Raw genomic sequence first — 19,997 nt, forward strand, 5'->3', positions numbered from 1 at the left:
AGGTTAGGGTTAGGGTCAAGGTTTCGGGTTTTTGAAAAGAGGAAAAGATGGATTTTAGGATTTATGATGGTCATATGAGGGAGCAACTTGGATCGAGTTTTCCTTATGGTGAGAGGAGAGTTCGATCCAAAAAAGGAGGGATTTTGCTGGCTGGTTTGGTCTGGGCAGAATTTAAGTATTGGGAAAATTGTCTAGCGATGGAGGGGATGTTAAGTTTTGATGGTTCAAAGGATTAGAAGAAGAAGGATGGGGATGGGGATGGGGATGGGAATGGGGATGGGGATGAGGATGCTTCCAACTTACTTGTAATGGCAGAAAATTATTGGCAGCAGCTTGTTGATGGAGGAACTTGAATAAAAATTGAATCTTTAACTGGAACTAGAAAGTAGAACTTGAATAAAAATCAGATCTTGAACTTTAACTTGAAGGAGAACTTCAAAAGAATCACCCGGGATTCAAACCACAAGGTGTCGATTGGATCAAACACCAATCCGACCAACGAACCACCCGGGCTTCCCACCGCAAGGAGTCGATTGGATCAAACACCAATCCCACCAGCCTTGATCAAACACAAGACACAATGGAAGAGAGCAGCAAAAAGCCTTTTTAATATCCAAAATTTGTGTTCAATACTTGCCCCCTTACAACCTTGTATAAAAGACTCAAAAATAGACTCCTACACTAAAAAGGAAAGGCTTAACCCAATCCTTAACCTATTAGGTAAGCCAAACTAACTAGGAAACTGAAATACTAAAGGAAATAGACTCAAAACATGGCTGGACTTATAGAGTCCTAATCCAGCCCTACTTTGATGTAGATCGAAGCGCGAAGAAGAAAATAACAGAAATAAAATTCAGGAGAAGTTACTGTTCACATGAATGGTGCTGTGAACCCACCTTGACAGCTGGCTTAGAGGAGGATTGTTGAGATTCTTTTCACTCTTCTAATTTGATTAGTTTTTATTTTCAGTTTTAGAAAGAATATTTCATTGCAATAGAGTCTTAGGTAGTTTCTAATTTCAGATTTATAAAGTAAGCTTAGCTTTTATTTAGAAGATCCAATTTAGTTTCTATTCTTATGCAATATTTAGTTTCTAATAATGTTAAGCTTCTATTTCTTTTGTTACTTGAGGAGCAAGTTATTTTTGCCGATATATATGTAAGGCTTTTAGAAGCCAAAGGAGACGATTTGAATAGTTGAATGAAAAAATATTGCTTTGAAGCAAAAGATTCTCTTGTCCAATGGCTGTGACATGAAGGGCTGGGAGGCCTGGCTGAAAGAGCCAAAATCCTAGGGCTAATAGGAGCCTGGTTGTGAGAGCTGAATGCTCTATACCCCCCCCCCTTTCTTCTCTTCTTCTTCTTCTTATCCTTTTTATGTTCTTCATATGTAACAGAAAAGTAGCAATAAAAAAAATAAAAAAAAAGTAGCGGTTTTTAATTTGTTCTTTTCATTGTATCGATCCTGCTGCAATCGATCTCCCGCTGCTTTCCCTGGTTCGTGGTCGACTATGAGTTTGCATTAAACTTACATAACAATTAAATAGTTACATGACCACTTAACCAAGTCACATGATCACATAAGTGATTACATGACCACTAACCAAATAAAAAGAAATCCACTAACTAATCCCGTATGTAACCTTATTACCCATAGTTTAGGTCCAACACAATTTGAATATCTCCTTCTGTCTCCGAGGTGCGAAGTAGAAGCTGACTCCTTGAATGGTAAATTAGTATCCTCTTAAGAATCAAGAACTTGTATGGAAGGCAAGCTCAAGCAAGCTTCAAAAGTTGGAAGAATGAAATCAAGCATGGATGACATTGGTGGCAAGAAGTTGAGAAGCCAATTGGAAGACTCAAGCTTCACTTCAATAAGAACAAAGCCATAAAGGGTCAAAGCACTACAATTGAAGAACAAGCTTTAAGAACCGCTTCATGGAGATCAAGTGCCTCAAAGCTTATGTGTCTAGGACATCTCCAAGGATGTTCATCGGTGTTGAAGACTTAGGAATTAGTTACTAACCTGTAAATGTTTTTACTTTCCTAAGTTGTAATTGATTCTCATAGCTCTTAAACCCATAGGACTTAGCCTTAAGTCCCCAAACATGACTTAATGGTTTAACCTTAGTCAAGGTTTCAGTTTCGAAACCAAAATAGAAATTTTGATCGAAACCACTACACTTTTATGCAAGTTCGATAATGGATTTGATGACCAAATTAGATCCTAAAACTTCTAAAAACCCCTATTTTAGGCCCTCCAAAAATAGTGGAACCCTAAGATTTTAAACAATCACACCAGTTTGACTACAGACCCTAGGTTGGTAGTGTACACTATATACATTCCCTAATATGGCCTATTTCATACAATGTTTAGTACTATACAACAACAACAAACTCAGCCTTATCCCAACTTAATGGGGTCGACTACATGGATACAAACAAAACAAAGTAGGGAAAACTGAGGTCTAACCAAAAAAGGGGAATGAAGAGATGGAAAAGACGGATGGGGAAAGAGATGAGAAATAAAAAACAGAAACTGACAAATGAAAGATGAAAGTAAGAGGAAAGAGGCACAGCCCAGTGGGTCGGAAGAATCTCAGCTAAATGGGCTCTGCTACATGGATCCTTGTCCTCCAATAGGCTCTATCCAAGATCATACTTGGTACAAAACCTAGACTATGCATGTCCTTCCTAAGTCCTAACAACTTCTCCTATGGTCATTTCAGGCCTGCCCCAAGCTCCTTTAGCTCCTTCAATTGGAATCTTACCACTCCTCCTTACTGGGTCCCTAGGCCTGTGTTGAATATGACCATACCACCTTAAACGACTCTCTCGGAGCTTGTCATTGATCGGGGCAACTCCCAAGTCCGCTCTAATATGTTCATTCCGTACTTTATCCTTCCTAGTTTTTCCACACATCCATCTTAACATCCTCATCTCTGCTACACATAGCTTCTCAATATGATAATTGTTAACTACCCAACATTTTGCCCCATAAATCATAGCCAGTCGTAAAACCGTCCTATAAAACTTTCCTTTAAGCTTTAAAGGCATAAGTCGGCCACATAACACTCCGGACGCACCTCTCCATTTCATCCATCCCACTTTAATTCTCCATGAAACATCATCCTCTATGTCACCTTCTCTATTTGCGATCGCCCCAAATATCTAAAAGAGACATTTTGCAGTATCTCTCTTCCCTCAATTCACATTGTGCCAGTATCCATTGATGCAAATCAGTAGTAAGTTGATTTTAAAGCCTCATATTGCTCAATTACACATCATATAAGTCTTCATTCTACTAATCTTAAAGCCTCTTGTTCCTAAGGTTGATCTCCATAGCTCTAACTTGGCGTCAATCCCTTCTTTTGTCTCAGCCACCAAAACGATATCATCCACAAAGAGCATACACCATGGGACCTTGTCTTGAATGCTCTTGGTTAGATCGTCCATGATAAGCGCAAATAGATAAGGGTTTAGGGCTGATCCCTGGTATAACCCAATCGTAATTGGAAAGTCCTTGCCCTAACCTCCCACAGATCTCACACTAGTCACCATGCCCTCATACATATCTTTAATTACATCCACATATTTACTCGATACCCGTCTGCTCACTAGACTAATGTCTAATACTATCACACATAATTCAAGTAGGGTGTACCCAGTGCATGAGGCTCTTGCCACATCAAGGAATGGGGAGGGTCATAATGTACACAGCCTTATCCCCACTTCGCAAAGAGCTGTTTCCTTACTCGAACATGCGACCACTAGGTCGCAATGGAGCAACCTTACCATAGCGTACTTGCATAGAGGTCCATCCTCACCTATAATTCAAGTAAAACAACTTAAATATGTATTAGGAAAGAATAGACATCAAATTATAAACCATTTCATAAATCATACATCATACATGGTTTGTTACAAAGAGTCAAAATATCGGAGTCAACAATACAAGCAAAAAGTCAGTCCTATGCCCATCCTAGAGTCCTAGACTCCTAGTACCCATAGTTCTAAAACTCGCGAGATCTAGTGAGATCTCGACCGAGAACTCGGTTTTCCAAGGGGTCGAGATGAGATCTCATACGAGTTCTAAAAGTGTAATATCTCGGTCGAGATCTCGACATCCAAAGCTTTGTTTTGAAAGCTTTCAACAAATCCAAGATTGCTTAAATCTGATTTATATTGAAGGAGTTACGTACCGGTCAAACTTAATTTGGTGTGCGCGAATGCTGTCAAAATTGCTCTGAATGAAAATATTTTTTTGGACATTAAAACAAAAGAATATTTTACCACACTTTTGGTTTTTAGCAATGTTTTACCATATTAAGATTTATGGAATTTTTAGATTTGAGAAAAACCCCAGCATTAGAAAGTTGAAAATTGCATCTACAGCCGAAAATCCAGTTTTTGTTCTTGAACTGGGGGGTTGACTTTTTTTCCTTTTGGAATTTGATTTTTTAACTATTTTTATTGGATTCAAATAGGGGGTATTTGCTTATTTATGAATAGTATCTTAAGTAAAATTAAATGATATTAGGCATAAATAAGTGTTTGTCCTATGTCTGTCTTGGTTTCTGGCATAAGTGTCTGTCCTAGTTTCCCACTAAGTGAAACTCCTATTTGGGCTTTGTTTTTGCAAAGTCTGATAGTACCATTCTGTTTAAATGGCTTAAAATAGATTGAGTACCAAGTTCCAGACCCAAACTAGGTCTAAAACCCACCGAAACCAGGTCTCGAGTTGAAAAAAAAAAATGCACCAACTCGACCGAGATCTCGGTTTTTCCCAGGGTTGAGTTTCGAGTTTTAGTACCATGCTAGTACCACATCGAGTTCCGAGGAGGATCAAAACCACAAAAATGTTGTTGTTGTTGTTGTTGCTTTCGAATCAAGTTATCATCTGACTGTATCACAAAAGTTGGCAATGGCATAGTATGGAGGAAGAAACGCTCAAAGTCCTTCTTAGCAGACCTAAAAATGGAATCATTAACATACTGGAGATACCTTAACCTAGGGTATAGATCGCTAAACCATGAGGAACTTAATCAAGAGCCACTGTTAGTGGATGGTGCATGTGTAACCGGCATCGACTTGTATGGTTGGGGAGCCGGGAACAAGAAGATGTTGTCCACAAATGATGACCCATTATGCGACTGACCCTCATACTTAAAGGGTAAAGATGAATGAAAATGACGAGCTAAACTGCCCATAGCTACTATAACCCAACATAGTCAAAACCAATGCTCTTGTGGCATATGATGATGCACGCCACTACCCCCATGCATACTACGCTCCTCCATACTCAGGCCTCCGAGAGTGTCAGGCAAGCTTGTGACATCAACATCCATAGACTCCATGCTATCATCATCCTCAGGTGGTGGTATGAATCAATGACACGGGCCTCTCGAGTAGCTTGCACGTATGGGGGCACGTACACTATGGTCCTCATCCTATGTGGCATGATCGAACTGAGTCTCGCCTATGAAGCAAATCGGCTCTGGCTCTGGCTCGTGGCACCTCTCGCGTAGACTTGTATGTTTATCACCATCAATGGGGACAGTATGTGAGTGTGGCCACTAGAATGTGACCAGTCGATATCCTCATCATCATCCTCGCCAACCCAAGAATCAAAAGGTCATGGAGTCCTTGAATGAACATGGCCCTCTTAAGACTGATGTGAGCAAGAGACTCTCAAACCTGCAAGAGAGAGAGAGACGTGAAAAGGAGAGAAAGGGATATTACGTGAATAGATCATTTAGACCACCACACCTCCTATTTATTCGGCAAAATTTGAGGACATAAATGCCCTTGAACAAAAAAAAAACTTATATATAGAGAAACCCTAATTCCCTTAAAGTACAAAAATGCCCCTAGTATAAAAACATCTCCAAAAAAAATTGGGTCGGGGATGCCCCCGGACCACCGCTGTTGGGGAAAGGTGTATGGTACTTCCCTTGCTAATAACACCAACTTTGGGGACTAGTACAATGCATTTACAACGAAGATTTTTCACTTTTGAGCAAGATTGTATAAGATTTAAACTTGGAGGTATACACCTTTTCTCCAAAGGTTTTGAGCCTTCCTGGAAATTCTATATGGTATTGACATAGAGTTGGAGGAACGGTTTTGTAGGGGTGTTTTAACCTTGGTTGTACACTTGTACTTAACTACTTGTAACACTTGTACACTTGTACTAGGTACTTTTAAACCTTTGACACTGTATAATATTAAATGTTTTTTTTATAGCCCACTGAGAGGGGGGTGAATCTCGTACCAAAAAAAGAGGGGGTGAATCAGTGCCACACAAAACCTCGTTCCCGAGGATGAGACTATCAATGCTTTGTGTCACCGAGTCTTTTGCACATTCACACCAACATCCACAATATAAACCACAACACAACAAAACACAAACCACAAGAGACAATCACAAGGCAAGATATATGTGGTTCACCAGTATGGCTACGTCTACAGTGCAAATGGCTACTTGGGCTACAGCCCAAATCTAGTCTAGCCGTCTAGGTATAATGCATAATACACAATTTAGGGGCACCCACCACAAGGAGCACCAAGCCCTATTTCTTGTAGCACCCACTCCAATGGAACACCCAATCCTATTAAGCACCCACTTGAGTAATACATAAGTTCAAATGACATGAACATATGCCGACAATAAGCCCAAAATATTGACTGTGGTTTGTGGCTTTTTATCAAACACCTAGCCTATAGTCTTAACCCCATACAAGTAGGAAAATGAAAATGTAGAGATTACCTACAAGCAAGATTGCATTCCCTTTTCTTCTCCCACTCCCAAGCTTCTCCTTTTCACTTGAAGGGAGTCGCATGGTGTTCTCAAGTATGTAGATCCTTCCTTGTGCCTACTTCATAAACCCTAGGTTTATAGGATAGCTTTCTTCTCCTTTATTCTCAACCCTTAATGTCCTCTCAAAAGCACATGACAAAAAACCCTCTTTTTATGCAAGATGGTTTCAATAGAGGGCTTGAAGGTTTTTAGGGTTTCTCACTTTTTGTTCTCTCTCTCTCTCTTGTCTTTCTATTGAATGGGAAATCTCCTCTCCTAATTTCGTAAAGCAACAACCAATAAATAGTCTTTAGCGACTTAAAAAGACAAAAGCCCATGAGTGTCGTGCTCGATGCATGATGCAACATACTCAACATTGAGCGTGTGTCGACCGAAACTCCTTCGGCATCGTCTGCCCCTTTAAACGTCAAACAGAGACTTTTTCACTGTCGAGTTTGTCAAACATGTGAATCGACACGGATGCACACTGTTCGACATGTCATCAACGTCAAGTGACTATTGACCTCCTTTTACCTAACATCGACTCTAAACCTTTTGACGTTGAACAGAATGTAATGATTGTAGAGTTTCTTAGAAGCACCATTCACATGGAGGCATACTCCATGTCAACATCGAGCGTGCGTTGAGCACCATACGTTTGGCGTCAACGACCCTTCATTCGATGTCAAACAGTGTTAATTCAACGTCGAATCTGGACAAGTTGCCGCACTTCTCCATTTTGCTGAACCTTCGCCTCTTCTTCACTATAAATCACACTTCGACCTCGGCAATCCCCCAACTACTTGAGAGTGTATTGACTATGTTGACAACTTTTACAGCCCCTTTGCTAAACATTTTCTTCATTCTTAATGCATATTTTACTTGTTTTCATTGAATTTTGTGTTCTCATACTAAATTATGTGTAGAATAGACTATATTTGAGAAAGTACACTACAGGGTGCAGCATACACTACCAACTTGGATACGAAACCAAACTACCATTTTGGGTGTGTTTTTTTCAACCTAAAGGTTCCTAAGTTTAGAAATGCTTAATTAGGGTTTCCTTGAAGTTTCAGGCCAAAATATGGCCATTTGAGCACCAGAATAGCCAAACAAAATGGCCAGCCAAAACATGCAGAGCTTCAGTCGAATTACAGTCAAAACCTGAAATATTTCGGTCTCGACTGAAATTTCGAACCTTGATCAAACCACCCTCTGATCTAGTTATACAATTCAATATAATTGCCTGGAATAAGAGCTCTAGCTTGTTTTGAATACTGAGCCCAGCTTGATCGGATCAAGCCTCCGCAATTTATGAGTCTCCCTGTTGAATGACCTGATAGGAACCCTTCATATTCACCTCTTTCCCATTTTCCAGAGGAAAGTCAAGTACATGCTAGCAACCTCAAATTAGTCACCAAAGGTGGATAATTTCTTTTAACACATTGATGCAAATCAGCAGTAAGTTGATGTTTAATTCTAAACCAAGAATAAAAGGGCGTACCCAGTGCACAAGGCTCCCGCTACTGCGGGGCCTGTGAGGGTCATAATGTATGCAGCCTTACCCCTGCTTTCGCAGAGAGGCTGTTTCCAGACTCGAACCCGTGACCACTTGGCCACAATGGAACAACCTTACCGTTGCACCAAGGCCCGCCCTCTTATAATTCTAAACCAAAAATCTACCTTATAATTCTACAAATCATACACAAACAGTGCACGACTCTTCAAAAGCATCAGTGGCTGTAAGCAAACCCATGGCAAGAGTAGAGATAAAGATTTTCAACAATCAAATATCTATCTATTTATTAGTTTCATATTATTATTTATCTGAAGTCAAAGTCCATAAAAATCCAAAATTTAAAAATTTAAAAGAGCAAAAATTTGATATTAGTCTCAAAGTAATGACTGATGCAGCCAGTGCTATTTTACTAGATAACTTCAATGGTTTTTAAGCTCAGCCAGCAAACTGAAAGCCAAGGAACAGAGTCGTAGAGTTTCTGTCGCAAAGTAACTTAATGACGGTTAACTCATTAGCTGGAGAATGGCTTCCAAAGGTATCATAGCATGATGGCAACTTCTTATTTATGTTCTAGATATATTAACCAACCAAAAGAAAAGAATAGAAACAAGATAAGATAGCATACCGCCTGTTTTTGACCATTGTTTCTGTAGTAGAACAAAGTCCCATGACTATCAAGTACAAAGAACCTCCTCTTCCAATCTCCTCTCAAACTGGAAGAAAGTTTTAAGAGATATCCTTGTTTGAGCGTCTGGACCTAGTAAACAACAAAACAAATTCCCCCAGTAAATATCTAAGGGTCTCTAGGAGCAAGACTACAAAACAAATCAATGACCCTCAAGGGAAGAGGATTTGAGAACTCACCCGGAAAAAAAAAAAATCAAACAGAAAAGGATATTTCCCAGCAAGAACTAGAAGGGGAAAGCAAAAGAACCAAGAATTTTCCTCCTAGATTTATAAGAAAAAAAAATTACATATGACACATCCATACCTCCCCATTTGCTGTAGAATGCATCAGTGCTCCTATATTTTTGTAAGAAGAAGAAGAACTGATAACTTGAATTCCATCACCACTTGTTGAGGTCTCCACATTACTAGAAGCTCGTAGATTGTCCAACTCCACCTGGGTCCTGAATTCTTGTATCCTCTTTGCAAGTTTGTCTTGCTCCATGTTGCATAATTCTTTAGATTGCTGAGTATATGTCAAGACCTGAATTCAGTGGGGAAAAAGTCCAACAATAATGACAATTTGGTATTTGATTCTCCAAAGTAACTCGGTCAAATTTAAATTCCTTGTAGTCTCAATGAGTTTCTTAAACAAGCCAAGCTGTTCCAGCATAGTGAGTTAGTGACACAGAAAGAAGCCATTCACATTGCTCTAGCTAAAATCTTTGATGGCCATCTGGCACTTTGGACTGCAATAAACATTCTGGACCGTAGTTCAAAATTTCGATGGCATATTTCGGTTTCAACACATGTCAAAACGAAATGGCATGTGAATTGGGGTCTTCAATTTTCGGTTTCTTCACCGAAATGGACCATATTCCGGTGCCATTTTGTCCATTTCGGTGGTGCATATTTCGGCAATATGAGTGGTATATTTCAGCGTTTCGGTAGAGGGCGGACCTCAGCGCAACAGTAAGGTTGTTGCTCCATTGTGATCTATTGGTCGCAGGTTCGAGTCGGGATACAGCCTCTCCGTGAAGCAGGGGTAAGACTGCATACATTATGACCCTCCCCAGACCCCGCTGTGGCTAGAGCCTCATGCACTGGGTATGCCCTATATTTCAGCCTTTTCGGTGCTATTTGATGGTATAATTCACTTTTGACCAGGATTTAAATCCTCGTTGAGACTGAAATCTTGAACATTGTCCTGGACATTGAAGTGAACTGATTGGTCTGCATGCCTTAAGTAGATAAAAAATCAACATTTTGAAAATTTAAAGAAAGACAATGCTACGTGGACTGTATTTAAATGAAAAGAAAAAGGATCAAATATGCAAGATTATAAATGTAGCTATTTGCCACCAGTGTATAAATTAACTCTTAAAATGTAACTTAACCTTTATGCTTCCGCGGTGTTGTATGCGATACTAGGACTTTTGCTACTACTTTTACATATTTTTTTTTTGGGACCTTCTGGGTTGGCACTCGCGAGAGCAGTGCCTTGAACCTTGTCTAGGTTCTGGACGTTATAGTACAAGTGACTAAATATGGCCCAAAGCTCTTGTCTACAATGCAACAAGAGAAAGAAGTCAAAAAGGGAGAAAACACCTATCTCACTGCATATCTCAAGAAGGAAAATGGTCCTACAGAAGTGTTACCCAAGCCAAAAGAGAAGGTCCTTGAGGAGTTCAAGGATGTTATGCCACCTGAACTTCCCAAGAGACTTCCACCTAGGAGGGAATTGGATCACACAATCGAGTTGGAGCTCGTTGCCAAGCTACCAGCCATTGCACCTTACCATATGTCACCGCCAGAGCTAGAGGAGCTAAGGAAGAACTCAAAGATCTACTTGATACTGGTTTCATACATCCTTCCAAGGCTCCCTATGGTGCCCCAGTCCTATTCTAGCAGAAGCCTGACGGGCTACTTTGACTATGCATTGACTACCAAGCACTAAACAAAGGTAACAACCAAAAATAAGTACCATATTCCTTTGATAATCGATCTCTTTGATAGGCTTGGTGGGGAAAGATACTTCACTAAGTTGGACTTTTAGTCGGGGTAGTACCAAGTTCGCATCGCTGAGGGAGACGAGGTCAAGACTACATGTGTGACACGCTATGGTTCTTATGAGTTCTTGGTAATGCCCTTCGGCCTCACTTATCCACTAGCTACGTTCTGCACTCTTAGGAACAAAGTTCTCCATCCCTACCTTGACAAGTTCGTGGTGGTATACTGGGATGACATTGTCGTCTATGGTAACACCTTAGAGGAGCATGTAAAACACTTGTGGGTTGTTCTCAAGGTGCTAAGGGACAACCAGCTATATGTTAAGAAAGAAAAATGCTCCTTCACAAAAGAGGAAGTGATGTTCCTTAGCCACAAGGTCAGAGGTGGAACACTAAGGATGGATAAGAGCAAGGTGTGGGCCATCCAAGAATGGGATGCACCTACTAAAGTGACAGAGCTAAGGTCTTTCCTTGGCTTAGAAATACTCAAAGAGGGCGGCTCCACTCACAAACCTTTTAAAGAAGAACAAGTCATGGAACTGGTAGGATGCATGCCAAGATGCCTTTGAGAACTTGAAGAAGGCAGTCATGGAGGAACCAGTGCTTGCCCTACCTGACCACGATAAGCCATTTAAGGAGCATACAGATGCATCTGATTTCACTATTGGAGGGGTGTTAAAGCAGGAAAGACACCCATGCCTATGAGAGCCGCAAGCTTAATGACACGAAGCGAAGCAACATTGTCCATGAAAAGGAGATGACCGTGGTACTCATTGCCTAAGGACTTGATGGAACTACCTTTTGGGTTCAAGGTTCGTGTCAAAGACGAACAATGTTGCCACTATTTTGAGACCCAACAGAAGTTAAGTCATAAATGGCAAGACTTATTGGCGGAGTTCGATTTCTTCTTCAAGTATAAGCCAGGTAAGGTCAACGAGTTGGCCGACACACTAAGTAGAAAGGCGGAGTTGGCATCTCTTTGCGAACCAGAGGGAGTGCTCCTAGACTTGATCAAGGAGGGTTTGCAACACGATCATGTGGCTAAAAGCTTGATCTAACTTGCACCAAAGAGCAAGACTCAAAGATTTTGGGAGCAACATGGCTTGCTCTACACCAAGAAGAGGAAACTCTATATGCCCAAGTAGAACAACATAAGGAGGAACTTTATCCATGAGTGCCATAACACCAAATGTGTTGGTCACCCAGGACAGTGGTGCTTATGAGCATTGTTGGACGCGGTCTACTATTGGTAATTGGCCTCAGATGCGTGAGGACTTGTCTTGTGTGCCAGCAAGACAAGGTTGTGCAGCTATCACCAAAGGGATTGTTGGAGCCACACCCCATATACTAGAGAGACCATGGGAGAGTGTCTCCATGGACTTCGTCAGTTTCCTACCCCAAGTCAAAAGGGTATAGGTTGATTATGGTGGTTGTAGAAAGATTCTCCAAGTATGGGACATTCGTGGCAGCACCTAGGGATTACACCACCGAGGAGGCGGCAAAGTCTATTCCTTGAGCACTTTTGTCAAGTATTGAGGTGTACCACAAACGATCATCAATGACATAGACCCTCGCTTCACGAGGAGGTTCTGAATGGAGCTTTTCAAGTTGATGTCGGCCCTTCACTTCTCAACTAGCTTCCATCCACAAACCGATGGGCAGATGGAGCGCATCAAAAGCTTGTTGGAGCTATACCTAAGGCACTTCATGAGTGCCAACCAGAGTGATTGGGTGGCCCAATTTTCCTACAATCTCTGAAGGAACAAGGAGATAAACCTAAGTTCTTTTCAAATTGCCCTGGGATAGCAACCTTTGATGCCACACACGGTGTTGATACTTGATAGGATATACTGGTAAGAGCCATTCAGCGTTCAAGTTTGCCAAGGAGTGGCAAAAAAAAACTGGTTGTGGCTAAGTCATACTTAGACAAGGCCACTAAGAAGATGAAGAAGTGGGCTGACAAGGATAGGCAGCCAGAAAACTTTGTGATTGGGGACTTAATGCTCGTAAAGCTTCTACCTCAACTATTCAAGTCCCTACAAAAGGTGCACAAAGGATCGGTTCACTGATAAGAGGGCCCGTTTGAGATCATCAAGAAGATAGGCAAGGTGTCTTACAAGTTAAGCCTACATCCCAAGCTCAAGATCCATCCGGTCTTCCATGCTAGCTTCCACAAGCCAGACCCAAGTCGTGGAACTTTGACCAGAGCACCAATAGGACTTGCTACTTCCTACAAGAAGGAAGCTGAGTATATGATCACAGACCAAGTTATTCGGAAACGAGGGATACTTGTATATGATCACGGACCAAGTTATTCAAAGACGAAGAGTACCTCTTCGTAGTTAGTAGGGGGTACCTAGTCAAGTGGAAGGGGCTACTGGAGAGCAAAACCAGTTGGGAACCCACTGACTCTCTATGGCAGTTCCAAGACCAAATACAGAGGAGCCACGAGGAAGAAGCGGCAAGGACAACGCCAACTTAGGTGGGGGAGAGTGTCACAGCCCGCCACCAAGGCCCACAGGCCAAGCTTACTAGCCCATGGGCATGGACCATTGGGCTAAGGAAGGTCCATAATCTAGAATTCTTCACACTTGTGTGGAGAGTCTAGACATTTGGAGAGAAACTTCTAGAAGCTAGAGAGCTATAGAGAATAAGTGTAAATCCTAGATACCTAGAAGGTAGGAGGTTTCTAGAGTCCTCCACTAAGCAGGTGGGAAGATTCTAGACTCCTTGGCTAGAATGTTCCTAACATTGGATGGGGTCCATGGGGGACACTTGTACAGATCTTAGGCATTCTTTGTGATCTTGGGTGCCTATAAATAGGGATGGCCTCATGTGGCCAAGGCACAAACCAAGCAAGCATTCAAGCATTGTACTCGAGCTATCCAAGTGCAATATAACTCTCATTATCCCAAACTCTCTAAGTGCTCTTTTAAGTTCTCTTCCCAAGTCCCTCAAGGTGTGGTAAAAGGCTGACTTAGTGCTAGAGAAGTGCTAAGTGCACGACATGGTTGGCTTAGAGAAAGACAAAGGCCGTGACAATAGACAGTAGTGTGGATCCTTCTTATCTATTACTTCTGATAAGAGCAACTCCTTGAAATAGATATAACATTATACAGGAGCATTGTACCTGATGAATGAATGGTTCCATCTGGCTCAGTAAGTTGTATCCCTAAGAAGATAACAAATGTCAGTTGTGCTTAGTAGTCGTGCTTAGTCCACAGATGGATAAAGTAAGCAATTTTGAAATAAGACGGGCAAATTTCAGCAACATATTCACCAAAAACAAAATTTCAGCAACATACCAGCTTAAAATATCTCAGATGAGCATCCATGATGGCACTAAAAGATTCCAAAAACTCATACTTTTTCTTTGCTTCAATATTTGTGAGGGCATTTACCTGAATTTCTTAGGACCATAGAGAACTGTTCCTTAGAACCAGAAGATTTACAAAATAGACTCAGCACAAGGAAAAAAACAGCAAATATATCACACATACTAGATTGAAGCGGCATCTCTCAAACGCAGACTTTGAGTTTTGTAGATCCTGTGTAAACAATTAATAAAATATCTTAGCCCGGGAAGTAAGCTACTAGCAAGTCAGATAGGATTAGACATAGACTTCAACAAAGTTTTGGATATGCTAACTATTAGTCTTCATATTCTGGAGGCAAAAGAAGTGCTAAGCAGGTCAGTTTGCTATGTAATGTGAGCATATTTCCTAGTCCCAGGTCATCATGTCCATAGTTGGCACTGCGTCTAGGTGAACCTAGGCGTTGGAGGAGGGAAAAAATCAAGTCGACACCAACAAGGCACCTAGGCGATGCCTAGGTGATCAAGTTGCCCTTCCAGCAAAGGACGCCTGGACAACTATGATCATGTCAACAAAAACTGAATTCCAAGCTTTTATCTTACCAAGCATGAATCTTTCTAACAATATATTGTCCATAAATTCAGTTTATCCTGGGGCTAAAACCTATTTGAAAACATGTTATATACACTGCACCATCAAGAAAGCCATTCTCCACCCTTTTTGAACCACATGGAGGCCTTCACTGGTCAAATCAACCATCAGATGAGAACACCCCCCCCCCTGGATTAGAAACATGTTGATATTTGGGCCTAACCACCATTGCATGGTTCACCATGTTAGGATTTTTAACCTTGATTTTTCAACGATTAAACCAAAGTAGTCCCAAAGTAACAAAGTTAAATTATCAAAAAAACATTTAAGGCTTTATAACACCTCGTGGGAAAATGGGATTGGACTGAAATTTACGGGACAGAGTTGATTATGTGGACAACATTCCCATAAATTTGACCACCAACAGAGATACCACCATGAATATAGTGGACCTGAACGTAAAGCTTCCTTGATGGGCAGTCGAAGAAATATTCTCCCAACTTAATTACAAAAAATATCATTTTCTTTCGAATAGAACTGATTGGAGAGAAAGGATCCATGTAGCCGACCCCATTTAGTTGTGATAAGGCTATGTTGTTGTTGTATCATTTCTTTCAGTGCAGAAAACTGAATGAAAATGATGACATAATTTTTTCATAACATTATCATTTATCTCTTTCCTATACAAGTACGGTAAAAATTTCCAAAATATTTCTTGGTGATGAAATCTCCACTCTTGGGATCAATCAAGGCTCAACCGTCTGTTCTTGGGCCTCAATGAAGTAGTGACATCTCAATAAACAACAAGAAAATAACACCTGATAAAACAAGATTTGTTCCCAAATTGAATAAATTGACGCTCAATGGAGATTATATAAAAAGGGCGTATCCAGTGCATTAGGCTCCCGCCACTGCAGGGTCTGGGGAGGGTCATAATGTACGCAGCCTTACCCCTGCTATCGCAGAGAGGCTGTTTCCACTTTCCAGCCTTGAACCCATGACCACTTGGTAACAATGGAGCAACCTTACCGTTGCACCAAGGCCTGCCCTCAATGGAGATAAAAAATAACCAATTACATAGATATGCATCAAGAATTTCAATTATATAAATGATAACTATATTAAGAAAGAGACTATATTCCCAATAAAAGCTATAATGCAATTCCAGTGAGAGAACATTTTAAAGAAAATATTTTGCCCCAGAAAGAATCATAATCAACAATTGGAGGCTGATATCTAAAGAAGAGCATACCTCTTCTAGTCCAGCAACGATATCATCTCTCGTTCCCTTTTTTAACGACATGAACTTTTCACGTGCCTATTCATGAATGGACATTGATACGAAGGCCCAAATTTTTACTTATGAGTTAAAGATTCAATAAATCAAAAAATTAAGCATGAATAAGTTGAATACTGCATTCAGCGCAGAGAAGAAAGTGATTTTCCCAACAATTTGAAGGAAAAAACCACACTTGTCAAAGCGCTAGGCGACCCAAGGCGTTGGAGGGGGGGTCAAAAACTAAGGCGACCAAGGAACTCATCCAAAAAATGACGACAAGACTATGCCAAGTCGGCTAGGCGATGCCTTGACAACTATGGAAGAAACATATGGAAGCTCGTATCTATGTAGAAGATGTAATTAAAAATGCAGAATATGCTAATGGATCATTTTATGTTTTGGCAATCCCAATAATCCTTCTGCCTAATCATGCGTGCATGCACACACACGCACAAAATGGGAAGAAAAAAAACCCTATTGAATGATGGAGTACCCATGTCAAACACAAGGTGACCAGTGTATGAATCCATTAAATGGATGGATCTCCCATGTCGACTATATGCTGAATGAAAATAAGGAGTACCCACGTCAAACACTTGTTAAACAGCGAAATAAAATATATCTGTGCTGTATGCATTCACTGAAATGGATGAAGCAGAATATACATCTATGTTGTATGGATTCACTTAAATGGATAAAGCAACCTAGTCAAAAACACATTGAGTTCATAAAAATGAGGCTAACTTAATTAAAAATCAACCAGCACAACCAGCTGGTCCCAGTTACCAAAATGTGTCAAAATTGAATCCAGTGGTGATAATTAAGACAACCAGTGACAGGGGCAGGTTTGGAATCATTCCGGGAACATTGTACTGTTGGAATGTTCCAGAACCAGCCTTGAAGCTGGACTTACAGTGACTTGAGAAAAGATGAAAATTTCCTAATTATTAATGGATACATGTTGCCTCAAATTCGATGCAGCACATAAAACAGATCAAGAATGAGATCTTTATTAAAATGAAAATAATAGGCAAATCAAGTACTAGGCTCAAGCGTGCTGCCATACACTGTGGATTCATGATAACACAATGACCAATACTAGTTAAAAGTACCTATTCTATCTGAATGGTGTCAAGTCATGTATCAGGATTTGCTCTTTTGAAACGAAACACGAAAAGACAATACATTAATAAAAACGTCCCGGTATGTCTTGACCGTATCGGTCGATACAACCCGGACAGGTCTATACATACTGAGACACTCCGCCAGCAGGAGCAGTCACCACCACTGCCACCACGCAGGCAACAGCAGAAGCCACTGTTGTTGCAGAAAATGATCAGAGAAGGAAGAGGAAGAGAAAGAAGAGGGAAGGGGCGAAAGACATAACCAAGGTTTTAAGTATCCTACCGTATCCACCGATACTAATCGATACCTATCGTATCCTTAAGGCACCAATATGATGCCTAAAAAAAATGTAGCGTCTGTATCGGGTCAATATATGATCCGATAGGGTCAATATCTATTGAGTCACTTGATACACATTTTATAAACTATAGAACATGATCCATGACTACAAAACACTTGCCAAAAGCTCCTGTAAAGCATTCTAATCTTTTTTTTGGCAAAATCAACTTGATTTCTTGCTTCTACTGACAAAAGTGACTCTAGTAGTGTTGATTTCATCATCATTCAGGGATTAAATAGCCTGCAATTAAGGATCGAAACCAGATTTGCGCAAAAAAACATTGAATTGTTTGCTCAAATATTAATTTTTAGTCACTTTTCGTAATGGATCACTCACTATATTAGTGAAAAACAACCTGAATGATTGCATCAAACCAGGTTTTTTTTTTTTTTTTGGCAATGATGTGTGCATCTAAACCCCAAATCTTCCCCAAACTGAAATTGACATTTTTTGGTATTGGCAAATTTAAGAAACCTCATCCTTTATACATAATCAATTGAATGCACTTGTCTCATCGTACTTTGTTCTCCTTTTTATACATGATATATTTTACATATTACTTATTTATAGTGTGATGCTTCAAAACTGTATTTTGCATGTATCCTAAGCATTTCTATACATATCTTGACAATTACCATGCATATCTTACGTCTCTACGATATAATACAATACGCCTCTTAAAATCGCCCTCCCAATACGATACTTTAAACCTTTGACATACCTGTTTTGTCTTCAGCTCTATCTCCAATTCCAGTCTTCCCCCTTTATCCCCTTCAATCTCTACATCCTCCACATCAGTTGGACTGATTTCCTTCATTTTTTATCACCTTCAATAACAATGAAGGCAAATATTTCTCTATTTTATAGATTAGTCTATGTATGTTCTGGGAAAAACCTCCCCACGACGCTAGAGTGCACTTTCCCTCTCACATGGGTTTTTTTTTTATTATTATTTTCTCTCCTGCACTTAATATGTTGGTCCCATGTGAATGATACCTTTTTCAGGACAGCCATCGGTGTAGCATGCAGATTTGTCCCCACACTTGCTTCGTGGGGGAACCTTCCTCTTATAAATATAGGAATCAAACTTTTTATTTTACATGAGACAATCAAATTTTTTATTTTACACAACCGACCTTAAAATTATAACTAAGAGGGAAATTTTCTATAATAATAAAAATAGTTAAGAAATTGTCTGATTGACACTCCTTAAGGTGTCAAATAATTTGTAACCTTAATATTTTGGTCCTTTCAGTATCGCACACTTCTTTCACTGAGAGTAAAATCTAGTCATTTCACATGTGTACTTGAAAAGTGTGTGAGACAATGACAACTTGTAAAAATGACATAAGAGTAAGAACACTTTCAAATAGAGGTGCCTTCGTATAGTCCCAATACTTAAATATTTTAATAATATTGCAAAAGGAATGTGAATCCTCTTGACTCATAAGTTCATAACAACCCATTCTAGTGACTAAAGATTATTATTTATTGCTTATTTACGATACATTATGCTTAAGAACACTAATTTTGCATGCATACGTGTGTATGTTAAGCATCTCTCTGATACCTCTCTGAAACCAGCTTTCCAATATGCTGCCTGATACCGATACTTGACACCTTTGCTATCCCCAAAGAACAGATACAGTTTTATATATTTAATCTAGGATGAAGCAATACACACCATTCCCAATTGCCTCCTGGTAAAAACATGGCCTACAAAACTGGATAACAATAATACCTGATCATAGGCATGAGAAGCTTTGTCGAAGCGTCGACGGGCCTCCTATAGAATACAAGGTCAAATAATTGGATCAGTGAAACAAGATCAAAGTCGTTAGGCATTAGAATACAAGGTGTTAAAAAAGGAAGTCAAGTTTCTGTAATCTTTCTTGCATACATAAGTTATCAAAAAAAAATTTCTTTCTTTCATACATTATCTATGTCTTGCGTAGCAATCTCAATGAAATGCACAATCATTCACTATTTAAAATATAACTTGCTAACATGAGAACTCAACCTGTATATCTGATTAAAAATTTATATTAAAAAAAAATTGTTGCAACATACTCCATAAGAAATAACAAATAATTAAAAAATTAAAGCACGCATTCAACAAGTGTACTGCTAAGTGCTAACAACCGTTCTCTTGCATTAACTGGCAAGCCTCGCCCTAAATAGGAGCCAGAGCACTGTGATCTTGTCTTGTATAGCAGGCCTTGCCCCAAAGGGCACCTTAGCCTTGTCTGGCGCGCATCACCTTACAGAGGCAACTTAGCCTTGTAAGGTAGAGATGGATATCAGCGTGATCCACTCCCATCTGTCCAAGTTAACAATCTGTTGATTCTGTTCAGAC

General features: G+C 40.0%; 1 protein-coding gene across 6 annotated transcripts in view; it reads right to left on the reverse strand.

Moving 5' to 3' along the window:
• Positions 1–19,997, reverse strand: part of LOC122645974 (ADP-ribosylation factor GTPase-activating protein AGD2-like) — a 128,664-nt gene that overhangs the window by 59,166 nt on the left and 49,501 nt on the right. For 5 of the 6 annotated variants that reach the window (XM_043839409.1, XM_043839408.1, XM_043839410.1 and 2 more), the window contains exons 6-12: positions 19,383–19,427; positions 16,150–16,215; positions 14,493–14,540; positions 14,298–14,393; positions 14,123–14,164; positions 9,309–9,527; positions 8,943–9,074 (exon numbers count right to left, since the gene is read on the reverse strand). In XM_043839409.1, coding sequence (XP_043695344.1) covers positions 8,943–9,074; positions 9,309–9,527; positions 14,123–14,164; positions 14,298–14,393; positions 14,493–14,540; positions 16,150–16,215; positions 19,383–19,427 — 648 coding nt within the window. Of the gene's footprint in view, positions 1–8,942; positions 9,075–9,308; positions 9,528–14,122; positions 14,165–14,297; positions 14,402–14,492; positions 14,541–16,149; positions 16,216–19,382; positions 19,428–19,997 lie in introns of those variants that run through there. The other variant, XM_043839413.1, reaches the window with a different exon arrangement.

This window comes from Telopea speciosissima, chromosome 11, assembly GCF_018873765.1.
Source record: "Telopea speciosissima isolate NSW1024214 ecotype Mountain lineage chromosome 11, Tspe_v1, whole genome shotgun sequence".
NCBI classification, from domain to species: domain Eukaryota; kingdom Viridiplantae; phylum Streptophyta; class Magnoliopsida; order Proteales; family Proteaceae; genus Telopea; species Telopea speciosissima.